General features: G+C 44.7%; 1 protein-coding gene across 3 annotated transcripts in view; it reads right to left on the bottom strand.

Moving 5' to 3' along the window:
* Nucleotides 1-368: 368 nt before the first annotated feature.
* The window catches only part of LOC131983903 (caskin-2-like), a 53,815-nt gene continuing 32,786 nt past the window's right edge, over nt 369-21,397 (bottom strand). The window contains exons 7-22 of one of the 3 annotated variants that reach the window (XM_059348733.1): nt 20,446-20,576; nt 18,213-18,321; nt 18,008-18,116; nt 15,103-15,197; nt 11,714-11,831; nt 9,651-9,818; nt 9,448-9,543; nt 8,328-8,461; nt 7,770-7,830; nt 7,198-7,295; nt 6,825-6,935; nt 6,554-6,655; nt 6,165-6,303; nt 4,427-6,052; nt 3,962-4,247; nt 369-3,347 (exon numbers count right to left, since the gene is read on the bottom strand). In XM_059348733.1, coding sequence (XP_059204716.1) covers nt 3,251-3,347; nt 3,962-4,247; nt 4,427-6,052; nt 6,165-6,303; nt 6,554-6,655; nt 6,825-6,935; nt 7,198-7,295; nt 7,770-7,830; nt 8,328-8,461; nt 9,448-9,543; nt 9,651-9,818; nt 11,714-11,831; nt 15,103-15,197; nt 18,008-18,116; nt 18,213-18,321; nt 20,446-20,576 — 3,480 coding nt within the window. In that variant the 3' untranslated portion in view covers nt 369-3,250. The remainder of the gene's footprint in view (nt 3,348-3,961; nt 4,248-4,426; nt 6,053-6,164; nt 6,304-6,553; nt 6,656-6,824; nt 6,936-7,197; nt 7,296-7,769; nt 7,831-8,327; nt 8,462-9,447; nt 9,544-9,650; nt 9,819-11,713; nt 11,832-15,102; nt 15,198-18,007; nt 18,117-18,212; nt 18,322-20,445; nt 20,577-21,397) is intronic. The other 2 variants (XM_059348734.1, XM_059348735.1) reach the window with 2 other exon arrangements.

Here is a 21,397-nt window from a genome sequence, read left to right as displayed (position 1 = left end):
TTCACGTTGATTAAAGCCCAAATATTTTTTTATAACTTAAAATAGCTTTAAAAAATGAAAAATGAAAGAAATGACGCAAGAAATGTAGAACTAATCTGAAGTGTTGCTGCTGAATAAATGGCGACACCTGCTGGTTTATTCATGGTATTACACTTACATTTAAACTGCAGCGTTACATTAACTCAATTTACAGCAGATTCTTCTGTGAAAACAGTTTTTTCATGCATTAGTTAATTTTGAGATGTTTTCTTTCAGACTGGTGGATGAAAAAAATTTATTTTACTAAAATTTGTCCGTTTGCGTCTGTAGATTTCTCCTAAATGCTCCAAAAAGTTCACATTAGATAAAGTATAAACACTTTAAAATCACTTTAATGTGTTTTTATTAGTTAAATTGAATAAATATTGGAGAAAAATTCATTTGTCTGAATAAGAATATAAAAACACACAAGCGTGTCACATCATAGATATTTAATGGTTAAACAAATAATACAGCCAGAGAAGACAGAGAACCACACACACACGCACGCACGCACGCACGCATGCACACACACACACACACACACACACACACACACACACACTATTAAAAAGTTGAACATGTTCAGGAATGTGGAGGCTGCAGACTCTGACATCATCACAGAGACTCTGACATCATCAGACTATGACATCACATGATGTTGATTGACAGCTGAAGTCATTCAGTTCACCAACAAATATTTAAAACATTTAATAACAATAAAAACAGTTTTAACAAACTGAAGCATTTTGTTTTTCCTAAATACAAAACAAACTAAACAAACATATTTCTGATACATCACAAACAAACAAACAAAAACGTCCGTCTTTATTATGTTATTAAACAGCAACAACAACAAAACTGTGAATATTTTTTAAGTAAAAAAAATCTGATGTTTGTATTCATGCAAAACAATGTTTGTTAATTTAAAGGTTTTGTTTTGAAATCCAAAAGTTTTGTTTTAAATCAGTTTTATTCTGGAACTAAGATGTTTTTATTTTTTAAATCAAATCTTATTTTCAAATAAAAAACTTTTTTTTTTTTACATCAAAAAGTTTTATTTTGAAGTAAGTTTTATTTTGCAATCAAAAAGCTTTATTTTGAAATCCAAAGTTTTGTTTGAAATCAAAGTTTTACTTTTTTAATAAAATCTTATCTTTAAATTAAAAACATTGTTTTTTAATCTAAAGCTTGTGTATGAAAAACTTGTTTTTTTTAAATCAAAAAGTTGTATTTTCAAATAAAAAAAGCTTTATTTTGAAATTCAGAAGTTTTGCTTTTGAATTCAAAAATGTTAACAATAAACAAAACTTCCGGATTTGCAAACAAACACATTTTTAAATCATAAATTTATTTTACCAGCAATTTAACTTTTTCTATTTAACGACAAAATAAAGACACAAAAGCAACATAAAATATTTCCCGTATGGTCATCGAGATTAAAACATGTTTGTTTCTCAGGAACAAAATGTTTCAGTTTGTTAAAGTTGGTTCGATTGACAAACCGCTCTGTCTGTTGGTGAAACTTATTTTTTCGTCACTTCTCACCAACTCCAAACGTTTGTTAAAATATTTGAGGAAAATCTGTACAAAGCCTTTGGTTGGATATCTGCTCCTGTATATACCTCTAGTGTACAATATACATATTTAGATTACTCTAATTTAAATACTAATTTGGCTAAAGTGAATATCAAAAAATAGTTTGTATATCGCCGCCATGTGACGTCTGTACACACACACACACACACACACACACACACACACACACACACACACACACACACACACACACACACACACACACGGCGAGAGCTGAACATGCTTCCCTTTTGTTTCAACAAGCACTTTGACAGACGGACGACACAATGACATCACGCTGTATAAAATAGATTCTTTTAAATATTACAAAAGGTTAAAAGTTGAAACGGTCAGACGTGTCGGACAGAGAGCCGCTCCACTTCCTGTTCCAAACTTCTCAGGATTTCAAAATAAAAGTACGACACAAAGGGGACTCTGACGTTCCTCCATCTTCCTGCCGCACCAAACTCCATCCTCAAATTCAGCGTTTTAATGTTTCTTTATGCATCTAACGGCATCAGTTACTTTCCCAAAATATTTATGGAAGTTTTTCACATCCACATGTTAAACTCTCCTTCCGCAAACGTCTCGTCCTCCACACAGTGCCAAAGAGAGAAGACATCAGTGTGTAAAGTGACCGTGGGGACGGCTGCTGACATGCAAAGTGGCATTTAAAATTAGATTTTTTCTAAAGGGAGTCTGGTTCACTTCAGGGCGTTTTTTTTGTTGCTCTTTTCACGTTACTCTTTGTGTCCTCGTGTGTCACTGCAACATAATAAATCTGTATAAATCTATAAGTCCTGCAGCTCTATAGAATCAGCACAATCAGGACAACTCAAACATGACTTTGAATAGATTAAGAATAGAATAGAATGACAGAAACCAGAAAAAAAGTTGACCAAAAGATGCAAAATGACCATAAAACCAGTTTTCTCCACATATTGAAGTGTTGTCATGTTTGCAGCCTCTCCTGTCCTCTCCTCTCTGCTCTGCGTAAACAGATTTTCAGTGAATATTTGTCTCGTGACCAGTCTCAGCAGATTCAATCATGTCTTCACAGTGTCTCTGAGGAGCAGAATTTAATGTTTTTAACAGGATCTGGTTAGTGCAAACACTTCATTCTAAATGACACATGGAGAATAAAGAGATTCTGACACAAATATAAACATTTAACACAAGTTTTGGTCACTTTTTATAACTGATGATTCGTTCAAGGACTGTCGGAAAGTTCAAACTCTGATCATAATGTCTTTTTTTACAGTTTCTCTCTGTGAAACTGGATTTTTAGTGATTTTGTGAGTTTCAGGTTTAGTTTAAATTAAATGTGCAGTAAAAAGTAAGTAAGTCTGTTAAAATGGAAATACTCAAGTAAAATGTTTTGAGTACAGGACTGGAGCTGGTGGAACCGGAAGTGATGTCATGACTGGAGCTGGTGAAACAGGAAGTGATGTCATGACTGCGGCTCTGTGTCGAAGAGAAAACTTCATGTAACAATATTAGAGTTTAATAATAATCGTAGTAATCAGTTTTTTTCATCCTCGCAGCCAGACGATGACACGCCGCTCGTCAGGCCGCGGTTTGGTCCGTGTGTCCGGGACAGCGTGCGTCGTTCAGGGGTCCGTGGCGGTGAAATGCTGGTGTTCCCGAGGCGTCTTCAGTCCAACATAGCGTCCAGCTGGTCGGCGAGGTCGTCGAACATGTTGCCAATGTCGTCCAGGATCGTCCCAGCGGACTTCACCGAGCTCGCCGCGCTGCGAAGGGAAACAACAACAACGTCACAATGCTGCCCCCTGCAGGAGGCTGAGGGTACTTATCAGCTCGCTTTCAATCTATTTTATTTCATATTTGAATATACTTTTATATTTTTTACATTTGTGATCTTCTGACTCCTCTCGTTTAGCGATACGAGTAGAGAATTTGATATTTAATTTAAAAAATCAAATTTATTTGAATGTCGTTTTATATGTTTTGTGTAAAGCACTTTGAATTGCCATGTTGTTGAAAGGTGCTATACAAATAATCTCGCCTTGCCTTGCACTCACACCAACTATAGAATATCATGATTTATTTTATATTTAACTACACTAAATAATAAAAATACACGTTGACATTAATAACTTATTAAAATGTGACATGAGCTGATATTTCTCTTTAAATGCGATTTGATTGTTTATATTAATTGTTACATTTTTTAGATTTATTTCAGCCATTTGTGCATGGAAGTAACATTAAAAATAAAAGTATGCAAAACTTTTTCTATATATATATTTTTTATTATTTCCAAATGAATTAATCAATTTTGTCTCACCTAACTGAATGTGTCTCACCTGTCTGAATGCGTCTCACCTGTCTGAATGTGTCTCACCTGTCTGCAGGATCCTCCTGGTTCAGTTTCCTCTCGACGGCCTTCAGCGCTGCAGCCAGAGACGTGCTGGTCTGATCCAGTCTCTGCTGGACCACCTCGGTCCCGCTGGGCAACTCGGGGACGAGTCCCGGACCCACCACGCACACCTGAGGCCTCGCCGCAGCCAGAGAGGGACTCTGAGGGGCCGGGGGGGGCGGCGTCGGGGACCCGCGAGCCGGAGAGGACGGCGAGCTGAAGGCCACGCTCTGAACCACGCTGACGCTCACAGATGGAGAAGGAGGTCCACCTGCAGGACCAACAACAACAAGTCCTGAGTCAAGACTCACAAGTCACGAGTCCACATGTTTAACCCCTTACACTGTATTTTACTGAGTTTTCCCACTGTATTTTTACTCCCTTTTTTCATACTTCAGTTCCTGTGTGTGTGTGTGTGTGTGTGTGTGTGTGTGTCTGTGTGTGTGTTACCTTGTGCAGCCAGCAGACTGTGGCGGACCGGTTTTGGGGCGACGGCAGGTTTGGGGGAGAGGGGGGGTCTGATGGGGGGGCCTGTGGCAGGGCTGGCAGGCCTCTCTGCGGCGGCCTCGCTGATCCTCAGTCCGACCTCCTCGTGGCTCTGGGGCGCCTCCTCTCTGCAGGGCGAGCCTCCTTGCTCCTTGTCTTTGGGTTTGTGTCGGCGCTTCACTGTGTCCGACTCCTTCAGGTTGAACTCAGGGACGTCCAGGTTCCTGTCAGCCTGTTTGTCCGGAGGCTCCAGCACGGCTTCGGCGCGGGGCGGCCCCGGTGCTTTGGGCCGCTGTTTGATAGTCAGGTTGCCCTCCTCAGCGAAGGGGATGCACTCGCTGGAGCTGTTCTGAGGCGAGGAGGAGCCCTCCAGTCCGCGACCTTTAGCCTCTTCCTCCTCAGAGTCGGACTTCACTCCTCGATCCGGCTCGGCACCACTGCCAGTCTGGGCGGGAATACACTCGCTCTGCACCCGCCTCCTCGCCGCCGCAACCTCTCTCAGCTCCGGCCCTGCAGGATTCTGGATGTTGGGAGGTGGCTCCTGCTGGGAGAGGTCTGGTTTGGATCCTCGGGGGCTATTGCTCCCTGCCCGGCCCTCCAGAGAGGCCGCGATGCTCCTCACGCTCACCGGACTGTCCGTTAGGGCGCCGCCGCCAGAGGACGACGTCGTGCTGCTGTCGCTCAGCTCGCCGCTGGTGGTGCTGCTCACTGAGCTCAGCCTCTTCGGCGGAGGCGGAGGGGGGCCTTTTTTACGGGCACGCACCGCAAATGACTGGCTGCGCCCGACGTTCTTCTCTGGACTCGACTGTAAGCGAGCCAACTGGCTACGCCCCGGTTTGCGGGTCAAGGTGGCGTAGGACGACAGGTTTCCGGAGCGGAACATCGCTTCCTCGTCGTCCTCGTCGGGCTCACCGTCCGACAGGGCGTATCGGGTCACACTCTGCTTCTTGTGCGTCAGGGTCATGCTGCGGCTCTCGGGCCTCGGGCTCAGGTCCGTGGAGCCGCAGTGAGAATGCAGGTAGCTGAAAGCCTTCAGCGCCGGCGAGCCGTGAGGGGAGGGGCCACGAGACCCAGACAGCTTGGGCTTGGCCGGGATGGCTGGGTACTTGAAGACAGTGGCCGTGCCCAGAGGGACCTGCTTGGGCAGCGGCCTTTGGTCCCAGCCCTCGGGGAGGTTCCTCTCCTTGGCAGGGCTGCCGTCCAGGCTCTCCTGGGACCAGCTATGGGGCGTGACAGACGCCGTGGGAGGTTCCTGGGAGCGCCCGGAGCCTCGGGACCGCGTGTCGATGCTCTCCTGGCTCTGGGACATTCCCACGGCGTTCTTGATGGCCAAGCCCTCCTCGCAGCCCCCGTAGTGGCTGGACATGGCGCTCTGCAGTTCGGCGCTCAGCTCGCTGTCCTGGAAGGTCAACATCTTCGGGGTGTGAGGGGACGAGCACTCGCCGGAGGAGTCTGGCGGCTCGATTGCGACCAGGTGGAGGGCTCCGGGGGCTTTGCGCCGCAGCGTGCCCTGCCCCGCCTCCGCCTGCAGGATCGCCCTCTGGATGTCACACAGCTTCTTCACCGCCAGCATCAGCTTCTTCTGGTGACCTGAACACAGAGAACACAGAGAGAACTCCATCACTGCTTCTGTTGGACCAGAGATTCTCCCAGAGATTCTCCCAGAGATTATAAAATAATCTGGAGCTAAACGCCTCCTCACCCAGCTGCGTGATGCCGATCTCCTGCAGGTCCTCCCACGTCAGGTCTCTGACGATGCTGATGGAGTCGTAGCCGTTTTCTGAAAGTTTCTTGTGGTACTGAGGGAGTCCGATCGCACTGAGCCACTCCCCCAGATCAGACTGTGAGGAGGAGGAGCAGAGACTGTGAGGAGGAGGAGGAGGAGGAGGAGGAGCAGGAGGAGGGTCAACAGGAGGAGAGGTGCAGGAGGAGGAGGAGGAGCAGAGAGAAGAAGCAGGAGGAGGAGAGAGAGAGGAGGAGGAGAGAGAAGGGGAAGCAGGAGAAAGAGCAGGAGGAGGAGGAGAGAGAGAGAGAGAGAGGAGGAGGAGTAGAGACAGTGAGCAGGAGGAGGAGGAGGACGAGGAGTCTTACTGGGATGTACTCTGGCAGCCACTCGGGGATGTTCAGGTTGCTAATCTCAATAGAGATCTTCTTGCGGTGTCCTGGTTTAGTGACTCCGATGGCGGTCAGATCCTACACACACACACACACACACACACACACACTTTCTAATGACGAGCACAATTAACCTATTCATGTGAATTCAATTCAAATTTTTTTATTGCAAATTACATTTCTTTCCACCTCATTTGAATATAATAATAATAAGTGAGGTGTGTGTGTGTGTGTGTGTGTGTGTTACCTCAGGAGTCATCCTGCTGATGGTGGGAACATCATAACCTGCACTGATGAAGCTCCCTGTGTACTGTTGCAGCTGGAACTCACTGAGCCACTGGTAGATGGCCTCAGCATCCTACACACACACACACACACACACACACACACACACACACACACACACACACGCACACAAACACACACACACACACTGGTTGTGTCGTGTGACTCAGACAGCTTCAGTTTTGTTTCATTCAAAACTTCTTCAGGTCCAGAGTCTGACTGTTTAAAGGTTTGGGTGTTTAATTTTTTGGATGCTATAATGTTTAAGTGTTATAATGTCTGATTGTTATAGTTTTATAATGTTTAAATGTTTAAATCTCTGGGTGTTTCCTCACCTTCCCGTCTAGCAGCTGCTGAGGACGGACGAACTGCTGGGAGAAGCTCTGCTCCGCGGGTCTCTGCACCGTCACCGTCTGCCGGCGAGGAGTCCCGCCTGCAGCGACACACACACACACACACACACACACACACACACACACACACACATTGATTAAATGTTTCAGAACTTATTTGAAATTATTTGTTTAGCGCATTAACTATTTTTTCCAGAAAGACAAAAAAACACCTCAAGTCAAAATTGTATGCACATTTTCAATTTTTTTTAAACATTTGGTGTTTCCATTAAACTTTTGTCTCATGAGAATCTTCAGAATATAAATTTGTTTGTTAGTGTGTTAATATTCCCCACAGAAAGGTGAGACGCTTTTCTTTCACTTCAGTCCTCCAGCAGAAGGAGTTCAAGTCTGGAAATAACAAAGTAAGTCCAAACAGACAATAGAGACTTTAACTGAGAAACATTTCCTCATGATCTCACATAAACTAGTGAGAATCCTGCACAAAGAAACAATACTTTTTAAATTAAGTTAACTGGAAATAAGTCAAAATTAAAAACAGAGATAAGAAGTACCTGCAGGAATATCCGTCTGTTTGCAGTCAGAGTGTCCAGAGTCACCAGCAGGGGGCGCCGGCTGCACACACACAGACAGACAGACACACACACACACACACACACACACACACACACACACACACACACACAGCTGATGCAACAAGCTGAATCTCATGAGGGAGAAACTTTTGTGTCTTTATGATTCAATAAAAAAAATTGATTTGAGAAAAACTGTTCATAATGCAACAATTAAAGAACAATGGTTTGTGTTTAAAATGTTTTCCGAGAAATTCAAAAACAATTCTGCAAATTCAAAATGTTTCTTTGTAAATCAAATTTGTGCAAAGTTTTTTACTTTTTTTTCAAAATTCAAATTTTTCATTTACAAATGGGCCATTAAAATGCATTAATGCAAATCAAATTGTTTTGTTTTTGATTTGCATTAATATATTATTTATCAAATTTTTTTTATACATGCAATAAATACAAATTAAATTAAAAATAAAAACTTCTCTGAATAAATAAATCTATTTACTGCTCGAAAATAAAAACTAATAAATATAACTCTGACTGTACCTTGTTGTGGTCATGGTGTGCAGCGGCATGCTGCAGCCCGTTGGGGGCGCTGCTGCTCTCTGTGCTCTGGCCGCTGCCAGCGCTCCGCGTGCTGCCCACGCTGCCGGTACTGCCCACGCTGCTCCTGTCTCCGGCTGCACAACAACAAACAACAAACACACAAATAAAGTCCCCATGTCCAGCAGGAGGGGGGGGGGCAGGGCGGAAGAAGCAGCGGGGCTCGCCGGTGGCGCCAACAAGCCTGCAGGGGGGAGGGGCCAGGGGGGGAGGGGGGCGGCAGTGACGGCCGGGATGCAGAGCGAGGCACAGCTGCAGCCACGAGTCCAAAACATCATCAACACCTGACAGATATGGAGCTAGCAGGGGCTTATTTAACGCTAACTCAAAGCTAAAGAGAACTAGAAGCTAATGCTAAGCTAAAGAGAACTAGAAGCTAACACTAAACTTAAGAGAACTAGAAGCTAACACTAAGCTAAAGAGAACTACAAGCTAACTGAAGCTAAAGAGAACTAGAACTTAACTGAAGCTAAAGAGAACTAAAAGCTAACTGTAAACTAAAGAGAACTAGAAGCTAACTACAAGCTTAAGAGAACTAGAAGCTAACTCAAAGCTAAAGGGAATAAGAAGCTAACACTAAGCTAAAGGGAACTAGAAGCTAACTCTAAGCTAAAGAGAACTAGAAGCTAACTCTAAGCTTAAGAGAACTAGAAGCTAACTCAAAACTAAAGGGAACAAGAAGCTAACACTAAGCTAAAGGAAACAATAAGCTAACAGGACTAAGAAGCTAACTCAAAGCTAAAGGGAACTAGAAGCTAACTCTAGGCTAAAGGGAACAAGAAGCTAACACTAAGCTAAAGGGAACTAGAAGCTAACTCAAAGCTAAAGAGAACTAGAAGCTAACTATAAGCTAAAGAGAACTAGAAGCTAACTCTAAGCTAAAGAGAACTAGAGGCTAACTCTTGTAGTTCTCTATAGTTTAGCATTAGGGTTTAGCTCCCTTTAGCTGAGCGTTAGCTTCCAGTCCAGTGTAGCGGCTTGGTCCGGTGCAGAGCGTGGGGTGGGGGTGGGGGGCAGCGGTGCAACTTCAGAACAGCCGGGGGGAGGAGCTGTCGGCTCTTACCATGACACGAGTCCCTGAGGACCCAGATGTCCTCGAAGGGACAGTCGGACTGAGACAGGCGGCTCGGGGACAGACCGCGTCCTGAGGGGGCGGGGTCTTCCATGAGACACAGGAAATGAGAGAGAAAGATCTTGGTTGTTCCAGACTTCCTGTGGCCCTGGGGAGGTGCGGCCTCACCTGTGTGTCTGCGTGTGTGTGTGTACCTGTGTTGGCGGCGAGGCCGTTGGCCAGCGGCAGCACCACGTGGGTGGGCGGGGCATACAATGTGTATGTGTCATCAGTCTGAGGGGCGGAGCTCAGGCTGCAGGACAGGGGTGCTCTGCTCTGCTGCTGACGGGAGGGCAGGGAGGCGTGCCGGGACAGGGTGCCCCCTACAGGAGGAGACAGGAGGAGCAGGAGGAGGGAGACAAGAGGAGGAGGAGGAGGTTATGAAGCAGATGGTTAGAGGTGGAGGTCAGTTGTTACGGTGTGGTTGATGGAGAGATGGGTGCAGGAGGACAGAGGAGGAGGAGGTAGAGGAGGTGCAGCGTGGGATGTTCTGGAAGCAGGCGGGTTAGTCTGATCCTGCATGAGCTGATAAATGTCTGAAATACATTAAATGTGTCGTAAATAAACTGAAGATACATTTAATATTAACTATTTTTCTTTAAAATATTACTTTTTATGTCTTTATATATATATTATATATTTTTGGGCGTGCTGACCCGCGGCTTCAGCGGCTCTGGGGATGTAGAACGTCACCTCACTGGCGTGGAAGGAGCCCGAGCTTGTGCGGGAGGTGGATCGTTACCGGCTAGAAATAGTTGGGCTCACCTCCACACATAGCGTGAGCTCTGGAACCAAACTCCCGGAGAGAGGCTGGACTCCTTTACCGAAGTTGCCCAGGGTGAGAGGCGCCAGGCAGGTGTGTGGATACTCACAAGCCCCCGGCTGAGCTCTGCTGTGTTGGAGTTCTCCCCGAGGAACGAGAGGGTCGCCTTCTTGCAACTGCAAGTCGCGAGGAGAAGATCTCTGACTGTTGCCTGGGCTTGTGCACCGAACAGCAGTTCGGAGTACCAGGCCTTCTTGGAGTCTCTGGGTGGTGTCCTGGAAGGGGTACCGCCTGGGGACTCCAGGTGATATAGTTCTTCTGGGAGACTTCAACGCTCATGTGGGCAATGATGATGGTACCTGGAGGGGGTGATTGGGATGAACGGCCCGATCTGAATGGTGTTTTGTTATTGGACTTCTGTGCTAGTCACGGATTGTCCGTAACAAACACCATGTTCGAACATAGAGTTTCTCATAAGTGTAACTGGTACCAGAGCACTTTAGGCCAAAGATCAATGATCAATTTTATTATTGTATCGTCAGATCTGCGGTCACATGTTTTGGACACGTGAGTGAAGAGAGGAGCAGAGCTGTCAACTGCCAACACGTCCTCTTATGAGGAGGCAGAGTCACTCAATAAGACTCATCAGTATCCCTGGCATAAGTTGCCGAGGTAGTTAAAAAGCTGCTGCCCAGGGTTGGATGTGATTAGCCCTGAGATACTGAAGGCTCTGGACACTGTTGGGCTGTCATTGTTGACACACCTCTTCAGTGTTACGTTTACCGGTCCATCTATGTTCCGACCCTCACCTATGGCCACGAGCTCTGGGTAGTGACCAAAAGAACAAGATCGCGGATACAAGGAGCTGAAATAGGTTTCCTCCGCATCGTGGCTGGGCTCAGCCTTAGATATAGGGTGAGGAGCTCAGATATCCAGAGGGAGCTTGGAGTAGAGCCGCTGCTCCTTCTCGTCGAAAGGAGCCAGCTGAGGTGGTTTGGGATGCCTCCTGGGTGCCTCCCGTTAGAGGTGTTCTGGGCACGTCCAAATGGTAGGAGGCCCCGGGGAAGACCCAGAACACGGTGGAGGGATTATATCGCTCTCCTGGCCTGGGAACGCCTCGGGGTCCCCCACCTTGGGGTAGCCTGTTGCCCCCGTGACCTGGCTCCGGGTAAGCAGATGAAAATGGATGGATGGATGGATGGATGGATGGATGGATGGATATATTTTTGCATCGTTTCTCAATTTTTTTTATATTGTTGTATATTGTTTTATATTTAAATGTCTTCCTTGTCTGATAAAAACTACAGTGGCCAGTCCTTTTATATACATATACATATATATACATATATAAAACATGTGTGTGTGTGTGTGTGTGTGTGTGTGTGTGTGTGTTTATGTTTTATGTTTGAGTGTGAACAGCAGATTTGAGTACAAAAGGAGAAAAAATGTTTTCACCGTTCCGCCTGCTGATCACCTCCACGATGGACGGAGGGAAGAAGCCGACCCGGTCCGTCCCCCGCTGCGTGTCGTGGATGTGTCCCTTCCAGCGTCCGTCCACGTGCTGCTCCAGGACCTGCAGGGGACGAGAGGGGAGGGGGACGACGAGGAGGAGGGAGAGGAAGAGGAGGAGAAGGGAGACAGTAGGAGGTGGAGGAGGAGCAGGAGGTAGAGGGAGCAGGTGGAGAAAGAGGAGGAGGAGGTAGAGGGAGCAGGAGGTAGAGGGAGGAGGAGGAGAATGAAGAGGATGGGGAAGAGGAAGAGCAGGAGGAGGTAGAGGAGGAGGAGGAAGAGGAGGAGCAGGAGGAGGTGGGGGAGGAGGTAGAGGAGAAAAAAGCGGAGATGGAGGAGGAGGTAGAGGAGGAAAGGGAGGAAGACTGGATCAATGGACCTGATTTGACCCTTCGGCAGGTTGGAAGCAGTTTAATTTTTAATTAAAGTTTCTGAAGCATCCATCAAAGCCAGAACACAGAGATGTCCGTGTTTTAAACATCAACAGTTTGAAACAAGTCCCAACAGGAAGCAACACCTGCATCATCACCTGAAGCTCGTCACACTGAAGCCTGATTTCCACCGGGCGCGTTACTGCAGCGTAACGTCAGCGTCGCGTATGACGTTGCAAATAGGTAACACTCTAATCAATGAGAGCATTTCCACCGGGCGCGTATCGTAACGTTACTGCAGCGTCGCGTCAGCATCTCTACGCGAGCATTAGGTAGGACTTCTATTTCTCCGCGAGACGCTGCCAAATCGCGTGAATCTCAAGAGAGCAGATCGCACCAGACAGGAAGTCCGACTCAGAATCAGCGTAAAACACTTCCGCCCCTTTCAAAATAAAACACAATACGCAGTTCATGCAGCCTAAAACTACTTCACATCAACATTATGTTATGACCGGGGCACCAGATCGGCAATCAATCAAGCAAAGGGTCTCAGAGGATCGGCGACACGGAAGACAAGAGACTGATTGTTGAAGTGGAACATCATACAATCATTTATGACATAACATATTGTTTTTATAAGGATAGATGGTCAGATCAACATATCTTTCACCTCAGAGAAGCAAAGTAAGTTGGTTTTTGTGGTTGTTGTTTACTTTATACACACAGTTTATCCATAGACTGTATAAATAGAGTTTAAAGTTTATCACGGGATCTTGCGGTCTCCCGTATGGTCAGGATTATCACGTGATCTCGTTATCTCGCGTGTATACGGCCGGCTCGCTAAGCTGACGTGCTGCTGCTGTAACGCGCCCGGTGTGAATTGACAGACGCAGCAAAAACGCTGTGGAGACGTGCTGCTGCTGTAACGCGTCCGGTGGAAATCCCCAGTGAGTCACTCACAGGAAGTCAGTTTCTTCCTGTCTTCCTGTTTCTTTAACTCTAGCTTCAGTTAGCTTCTAGTTCCCTTTAGCTCAGCGTTAGCGTCTAGTTCCCTTTAGCTTAGCGTTAGCTTCTAATGCTCCTTATATTTTGGCATAAAGAGTAAAACACTCATGTATAAATCATGTATAAAGGTGAACTGCTGGTTCTTTCTGGTTGAGATCAGTTATTTCAAACAAGACAATGGAATCAGAATGTAATCTTTATAAGTTAAATTTAGAAGTAATTTATTTTCACTCCACCTGCTGACGATCAGAAATCTTTCCTGAATTGTCTCTCTCTCTTTCTCTCTCTCTCTCTAGCTCCTTTCATAGGTACGTTTCAAGCCAGGACATTTACGGCTGCGTCACGTCTCTCCTCCACAATGAAGGCACGAGAAGCAGGATGCCGGGATCAAATGATCCACCAATGTTCCTCCAGAGGTCACAGAGGAGGAACATTGGCGGGACCACTATTACGCCTGGATTCCACTGGATGCGTAACGGCTGCAGATCCGTCGTCGGAGCCGTTACGCACACATTATAATCAATGTGTGAGATTCCACCGACTGCAGATCCGCTGCGTAATGAGTCCGACAACGCAGGGCCATCCGACAGCCCTCGCAACACTTGCGCAGAGCTTCTATTTTTGTCGGACGACGGAGCACTACGCATAAATTCAGCACAGAACAGATCGTTCGGGACAGGAAGTCTTGCACAGACACAAAATAAAACACCGGTATATTTTCAAAATAAAATACCTCGGGTTCGCTAATGAGGTCGGCCGGCTCGTTAACAAGCCGGCCGACCTCGTTAGCGCTCGTTAAGACGGAGTCGCTGGATTTGTCTCCAGTCATTAACGAGGAGATGTTGATTATCTTCCAGTTATATCAATTGATTAGGCGTGAATTCGCGAGATCTCGTGCATCCTCGGGACTCTGCTGTCCGCAACAGCTCCGACACAGACGGATCCGGTGGGTGTTGACGGACTGCGTAGATACGCAGCCGTTGCGGACAGACCCCTGTCGGAGTCGTTACGCATCCAGTGGAATCCAGGCGTTAGTGGGGCAGATAAGCAAATCAATTGTGCATTTTATGACTAAAGCATGAAAGTTTCAGCATATAATCTACATACCCAAAGGTTGTATTTTAGACGTGGAGGCAGTTTGTATTTGACCTCTGGTGACCTTGAGAGGTTGTTGACCTCAGCATTGCATTTTTCCATTTTCCGCCCCATCACCCTGCATTATAACCGTGTGTATCTTTGCCAAAATTGCAACTTTGTTCTAATAAAGATACTTTTGCTGCCTCAGCCGTAGTCCTGTAACACAATTTAGTTTAAAGCCTCAATTTGGCTCAATTTGGCAAGGGAGGCTCTGTACCCTACAAGTATATGGTTTTTTTTTCAGGTATGAAGTTAAAGACTTGGACTTGTTACATGGAATTTTATGACTGTCATTGGTTCAACCTCATCAAGTCAAGCCTATCAAGTAAGTGCTTCTATTCCAATAAAATAATAAATATGTATATTAAAGTAGAATCAGAATAAAACAGATTTTTGAAGAAGTTTTGTGCAGTCTATGTGTAATAGGAGCACATAAATAAAACATAATTGATGTTTACCACTTTTATGCCTGCAAAAAAACGCAAAATCGAAGTTTGTTGCCTTCTAAGGGTCAAATCTGAAGTGCCTCCACGTCCGAAAATAAACTTCATGGTCTATAGAAACCATGGGGAAAGTTTCATGCTTTAGTCATAATATGCACAATACCATCCATATATAAGCTTATCCACTATATGAACGGGCCACCGGGACGGAGCGGGATATTTGATGTCTAACACATTGAAAAGACAGAATATTACTTTGCCTTGGCAGGATCACTAAGAATGCCCTCAGGTGAAAAGCCAGCACAGATCTTTCCGGCAATATATCGGGACATTTGCCGGACGGCAGTATGAAAGGAGCTACTGATTTGTGTTTCCTCACCATGATGACGTCTCCGGCTCGGATGTTGAGCGCCGTCGGGTCGTGGAGGTTCCAGTAATCCTTCAGAGCTCGGACCTGCAGGACCCCCGTCGCATCTGAACAGAAAAGCAAGAAGAGGGTCAGGACCAGGACCAGGATCTGGGTCAGGACCAGACAAGGACCAGGACCAGGGTCAGGGTACAACATAGACAATCTATATATATTATCAAAACAAGTAGCCTTTAAACAGGGTGAAGCAAATCATTCTTGAGCTATGTGATCAGGGTCTGGGTCAGGACCAGACAAGGACCAGGATCTGGGTCAGGACCAGGACCAAGATCAGGACCAGGACCAGTACCAGTACCAGGATCTCACAGCCTTCTTCTTATTCCAACATAGTTTTTTACATTAAACACATATTTACACTTTCTATTTACTTGAATATCTTTTTTTGTTGCCTGTTTCAACATAAAACCAAAGAAATATCATATCATTCAGGATTTTTAAAGTGAATTTTTGTTTTGCACCCAAACAAAAAAAAATCTGATTCCAGCTTTTGACTCTCAGCCATATATTATTGACACCGCGGAGTAGTTTACAGTATATTATCTCTACCACTGTTGAGATATGTGACAGATCAAGCTTTCAACATGTCTGTCTGTCTGTCAGCTGAAAGTGCTCCTTGAACAGAAAGCATTTTTGGCCAAACTGTAGCTCCTATCAGTGAACCGACTTCACTTTGAGCATCCTGAGTTCTTCCTGAACGTCTAAATGTGTTTTGTGAAAAATTAAGCAATTGGTTTTTCAGAGTGATCAGAAGAAACTGGTATCTCTGCATTCCTCCAGAAATTTTACCATGGCGGTCTATGAGGCTGTGGGTGCGTGTTGGTGGATCATCTGTGCGTCCTACGCCCAAACTGCAACTCTGACAGCTTTACCAGATCAATGTGAGTGAGAAGACCAATTTTCCTACGTTTCTATGTATAAATTATTTCTGTAGAGTGGCATTTGCGGCCTCAAGTGCAGTTTCCAAATGTATTTTTTCCAAATTTTTCTCTCCATCTGCACACAGTGATGATATCATCCACTCTAGCCTCTCCATAGGGTAACACTGGGGGGATTTTTTTGCGTGTTTTTGCCAAATAATTTAAAAACCGTTTGCTGAATCCCTTAGAAAAGTCATAGTTTTCATGGCCGAGCCGGTCGATTTGATACCTTTTTAGTGTATGTGCGACCAAAACTCCGGGAGGAGTAGTCGACCAAAAAAAAAAAAACATGAAAGAAACGAAAGAATAATAGGAAGAAGCCCGCTGGAGAGTATATAGTGGCTCTTACAAGCACACTCAATAATTAATAACACATAATATTCAAGAATTTTCTTTAAAAAATCTCATTTAAATTTCAGATAATTTCTAATTTTCTTATTGTAAATGTATGAGTTTATATTCTCAGGAAATACCAAAAACATTATGTCTCCTCTGGTTGTTTTCTGCATTAAAGGTTCGACAGCAAAACTTAACAAAAACATACTTTTGTGAGCTGTTAAAGTTTTGGATTTGCATGGATACATTTTTAATCCCACATTGATTTTACTCACAATAAAACATTTTTTGATTGCACTGTGGATATTTTTGCTCTAAAGACACAAAGTCAACTAAAATAAAGTGACCCTGATTTAAGGAGACACTAAAAATACAAGGAGGCGGAGCTGGTTTCAGAACAAGACTCTGAGTTTTATGTTCAACTCTGGGAAGATGAAATGTTAATAGAGCTGCGAGATCCTCAGAATAATGAATATTAATAATGAATCTGCAGCTGCAAACAAGACGGAAACTTTCCTCCATGTTTAAATCTCTGCTGCAACACAAACCGCTCATTATTCCCTCAGTGAGTTCCCACAGGCACTTCAAAAGACTGCAGGATTACAGAGCACACAAACACACACACACTTGCGCTCACACACACACACACACACACACACTCTGTACACACGGCTCTGTTAGATTTGAGGCTGTCTGCTCTTTGAAGCTGTGAGAGTCGACTGATAAGAGTTACGTAACCCAGAATTTAGAGCTGAACAGAGTCAGAGAAGTTTAGAGAGAAAGACACAAAAACTGAAAACTGGGAGAAAGAGGAGAAGAAATGGTGTGTGTGTGTGTGTGTGTGGTGTATGTGTTTCTGTGTGTGTGTGCTAATGTGTGTGTGCTTATGTGTGTGTGTCTTTGTGTGTGTGTGTGTGTGTGTCTGAGTGTGTGTGTGTCTGAGTGTGTGTGCGTGCTCATGTATGTGTGCGTACGTGCGTGTTAGTGTGTGTGTGTGTGTGTGTCTTTGTATGTGTGTGCGTGCTTATGTGTTTGTGTACCTGTGTGTGTGTGTGTGTGTGTGTGTGTGTGTGTGTGTGTAATTGTGTGTGTAGTGTGTGTTAGTGTGTGTGTGTCGGTGAGTGTGTGTGGTGTGTGTCTGTGTATGGTGTGTGTGTGTGTGCGTCTGTGTGCCTGTGTCTTTGTGCGTGTGTCTATGGGTGTGTGTCTGTGTGCGTGTCTGTGTGTGCTTATGTGTTTGTGTGCCAGTGTATGTGTGTGTATGGTGTGTGTGTGTGTGTGTGCGTGCGTGTTAGTGTGTGTCTGTGGGTGTGTGTCTGTGTGCGTGTCTCTGTATGTGCTGATGTGTTTGTGTGCCTGTGTATGTGTGTGGGTGTGTGTGTGTGCGTGTGTAGCTATGTGTGTGTGTCTGTGTGTCTGTGTGTGTGTGTGTGTGTTTGTCTGTGTGTGTGTAATTGTGTGTGTAGTGTGTGTATGTGTTAGTGTAGTGTAGGTGAGTGTGTGTGGTGTGCGTGCCTGTTAGTGTGTGTCTGTGTGTGTGCTTTTGTGTTTGTGTGCCTGTGTATGTGTGTGTGTGTGTGTGTGTGTGTGTGTGTGTGTGTGACCTCTGAGAAGCTGCTTGATGTCTCTGCTGGCGTGTGATGTGGTGAACTGGTTGACGATGTCCAGCGCCGTCTGGTTGTACGTGTTCCTGATGTTCACGTCCACGCCGGCCTACACACACACACACACACACACACACACACACGGCTCAGAATGTGGTTTCCTCTCGGGGGTCTGGTGGTGGGGGGGTTCTGGGTTCTGACTCACGTCCAGCAGCAGGCGGACCACCTCCGTCTTCCCGTACAGAGACGCTTCGTGCAGAGCCGTTCCAGACTTGGTTGTCTTGTTGATGTCGATGCCGGCCGTCAGCAGCAGCCTGGACAAGAACGGAGACAAGATCCACCTGTGAGTCCTGAGTCCTGAAGCTGAGTCCTGAGTCAAGAATCTGAATCCTTAAACTGAGTCATGAATCTTAACCACAAGTCCTGAATCTGAATGATGTGTTGTGAAGCTAAGTTTTTCTGTATCTGAATCCTGAGTCCTAGATATGAATTACAAGTCTGGAATCTGAATCCTGAATCTGAACCACAAGTCCTGAATCTGAATCCTAAGTCCTGAATCTCGACCACAAGTCCTGAACCTGAATGATGAGTTGTGAAGCTGAGTTTAGAATCAAAATCATGAGTCTTAAATCCGAATCACGAGTCCTGAATCTGACTTCTGTATCTGAATCACAAGTCCTAGATATGAACCACAAATCCTGAATCTGAACGACAACTCCTGAATCTGAATCATGAATCTGAACCACAAGTCCTGAATCTGAATCCTGAGTCCTGAATCTGAACCACAAGTCCTGAATCTGAACCACAAGTCCTGAATCTGAATCTTGAGTCCTGAATCTGAATCCTGAGTCCTGAATCTGAACCACAAGTCCTGAACCTGAATCCGGAGTCCTGAATCTGAATCCTGAGTCCTGAATCTGAGCCCTGGATCTGATAAATGAGTAGTGAAGCTGAGTCCTGAAACTGATGCGTGAATCTAAATCCTGGGTCTAGAAACAGAGTCCTGAATCAGAATCCTGAGTCCTGAATCAGAATCCTGTGTTCTGAGTCCTGATTTGATGTATAATTGTGTTTTTTGTTGTTTTTTTTAAATGTTTTCTTTAATCATCTCTTAACTGACACTAAACTCTCTGATATTATTTTGGCTGTTTGTTATTTTCTCCCCAGTGTTCATGTAGAACTGTCTGACAGTTTAATGTTATTATATAAATATTATTTAATACAGTTGTTGGTCTAACAGAGCAACTCTGCAGAGTTTTATCGCTGCAGTCAGAGAAAAAGTTATTTTCATTCACAAAGATCATCAGACATTATAGATTATTATTAGATATTTATTATTCTACTCTTTCTCCTCTGAACAGGAACGACTCAGGCAAGTTATTATAAAGCAGGTTCACACACACACACACACACACACACACACACACATAAGAGCAGAGTGAACTGGGTCACTGCTGCAGTGTGTTTCAGCTGCTGGGGATGAGAGGAAGAAGAAGAAAACACACACACACACACACACGGCTGTGAAACAATTTTATTTATTTATCCCTTTTACAATTTTACAAGGGGTGAGATACAAACATTTAACTTGGATCAATTATGGCAAAAAAGACGAGAATAAAAAGATTTTAAGTATGATATATTAATTAATTAAATTACATTTATTAAATTAAGTCTAGTAAAAAAATTGAATATAATAACATGATTAACCAAAATTAAATCTTGAATTAATATAATTTTATAAAATTATTTTTTTAATTTATTTAAATTTAATAAAATATAATTTAACTGGATATACTCATGTGTTAAATGAATACAATTTTATAAAATAATTAGATTTAATTCAATCTAATTAAATTATATTTGACTTTTTATTATAAATTGTCAAATTAACAAAATGTAATAATAAAAATTATATATATAAAGATTAATAAAAAATAAAATTACTAAATCTAATGAAAATTAGATAAAATATGAAATGTTTAATGAATAAAATTTGTAAAATAAAATTACATTTAATTAAATTTACTATAATGAAATCTTAAATGAATAAAAAATAATTAAAATTAATAGATTTTTTATAACATTTAACTAAATAATCAAGTCTGGACTCAGAACCAAAACCACCCTGACCTGGTCCACCTGAGACCTGGTCCCCCACTGACCTGGTCTACCTGAGACCTGATCCACCACAGACCTAGTGCATCTAAGACCTGGTCCCCCTGAGACCTGACCCACCACTGACCTGATCCACCACAGACCTGGTCTACCTGAGACCTGGTCTCCCTGAAACCTGGTCCCCCACAGACCTGGTCCACTTGAGACCTGGTCCCCCTGAAACCTGGTCCTTCAGAGACCACAGACCTGGTCCCCCACAGACCTGGATTCCCTGAGACCAGCAGGACACATAAAGAGCTTCACCATGAGAACAGTCTCACCTGATGATGTCTTTGTGTCCGTTGCGGGCGGCGAGGTGCAGCGGCGTGGTGAACGCCGAGTCCGTCACCTCCTTCCTCTCCCCCTCCAGCAGAGCCACCACCATGTTACTGCTCAGCAGCAACTGGGACACCTGGGGACACGGGACAGACATGAGGACAGAGAGGACAGACATGAGGACAGAGAGAGGACATGGAATTCTATATTTTTACATTTATTTATTTATCTATTTATTCATTTATTTCTACTCTTGTCATTTAATCCTTCATAAATTAGACCCATAAACAATTTTCTCAGGTGGGTGTTGGTGTCAGCAGACCGGAGAGAGCAGGATGGAGTGTGCCAGTGGAGGAGCTCAGACAGGTAGGGGGGAGCCTGGTTATGGAGGGTTTTGTAGGTGATGGTGAGGACTTTGAAGTGGATTCACTGGAGGATTGGGAGCCAGTGGAGGTTATGGAGGACAGGAGTGATGTGGTCACGGGTACGAGAGTGGGTGAGGGTCTCAGCAGTTGGAAGGGTGAGAGATGGACGGAGGCGGGCAATGTTCCTGAGGTGGAAGAAGGCTGTTTTAGTGACGTTGTTTATGTGCTGGTTGAAGGAGAGGGTTTGATCGAAGGTGACACCAAGGTTACGTGGTTATGTGAGGAGAAAGGAGCACTGTGGAGCCGTCAATGGAGAGGGAGAACTTTTGGGTGGGTTTAGTGAGAGATTTGGGACCAATGATGATGATTTCTGATTTTTCACTGTTGAGTATAAGAAACTTGGTTATGAGTCAGGATTTTATTTCAGTGATGCAGTTGGTGAGGGTGAGTGGGTGGCAGGAGTGACTTTGGTAGAAATGTGGAGCTGGATGTCATCTGCAAAGCAATGTAAATGAAGTCCATGGCAGCGGATAATGTGACTAATTGAAAGGATGTAGAGGATGAAGAGGAGGGGGCCAAGAACTGAACCCTG

This window comes from Centropristis striata, chromosome 13 (assembly GCF_030273125.1).
Source record: "Centropristis striata isolate RG_2023a ecotype Rhode Island chromosome 13, C.striata_1.0, whole genome shotgun sequence".
NCBI classification, from domain to species: Eukaryota; Metazoa; Chordata; class Actinopteri; order Perciformes; family Serranidae; genus Centropristis; species Centropristis striata.
The sequence above is the reverse complement of the archived record's forward strand: the minus strand, read 5'-3'. Positions and strand labels throughout refer to the sequence as shown.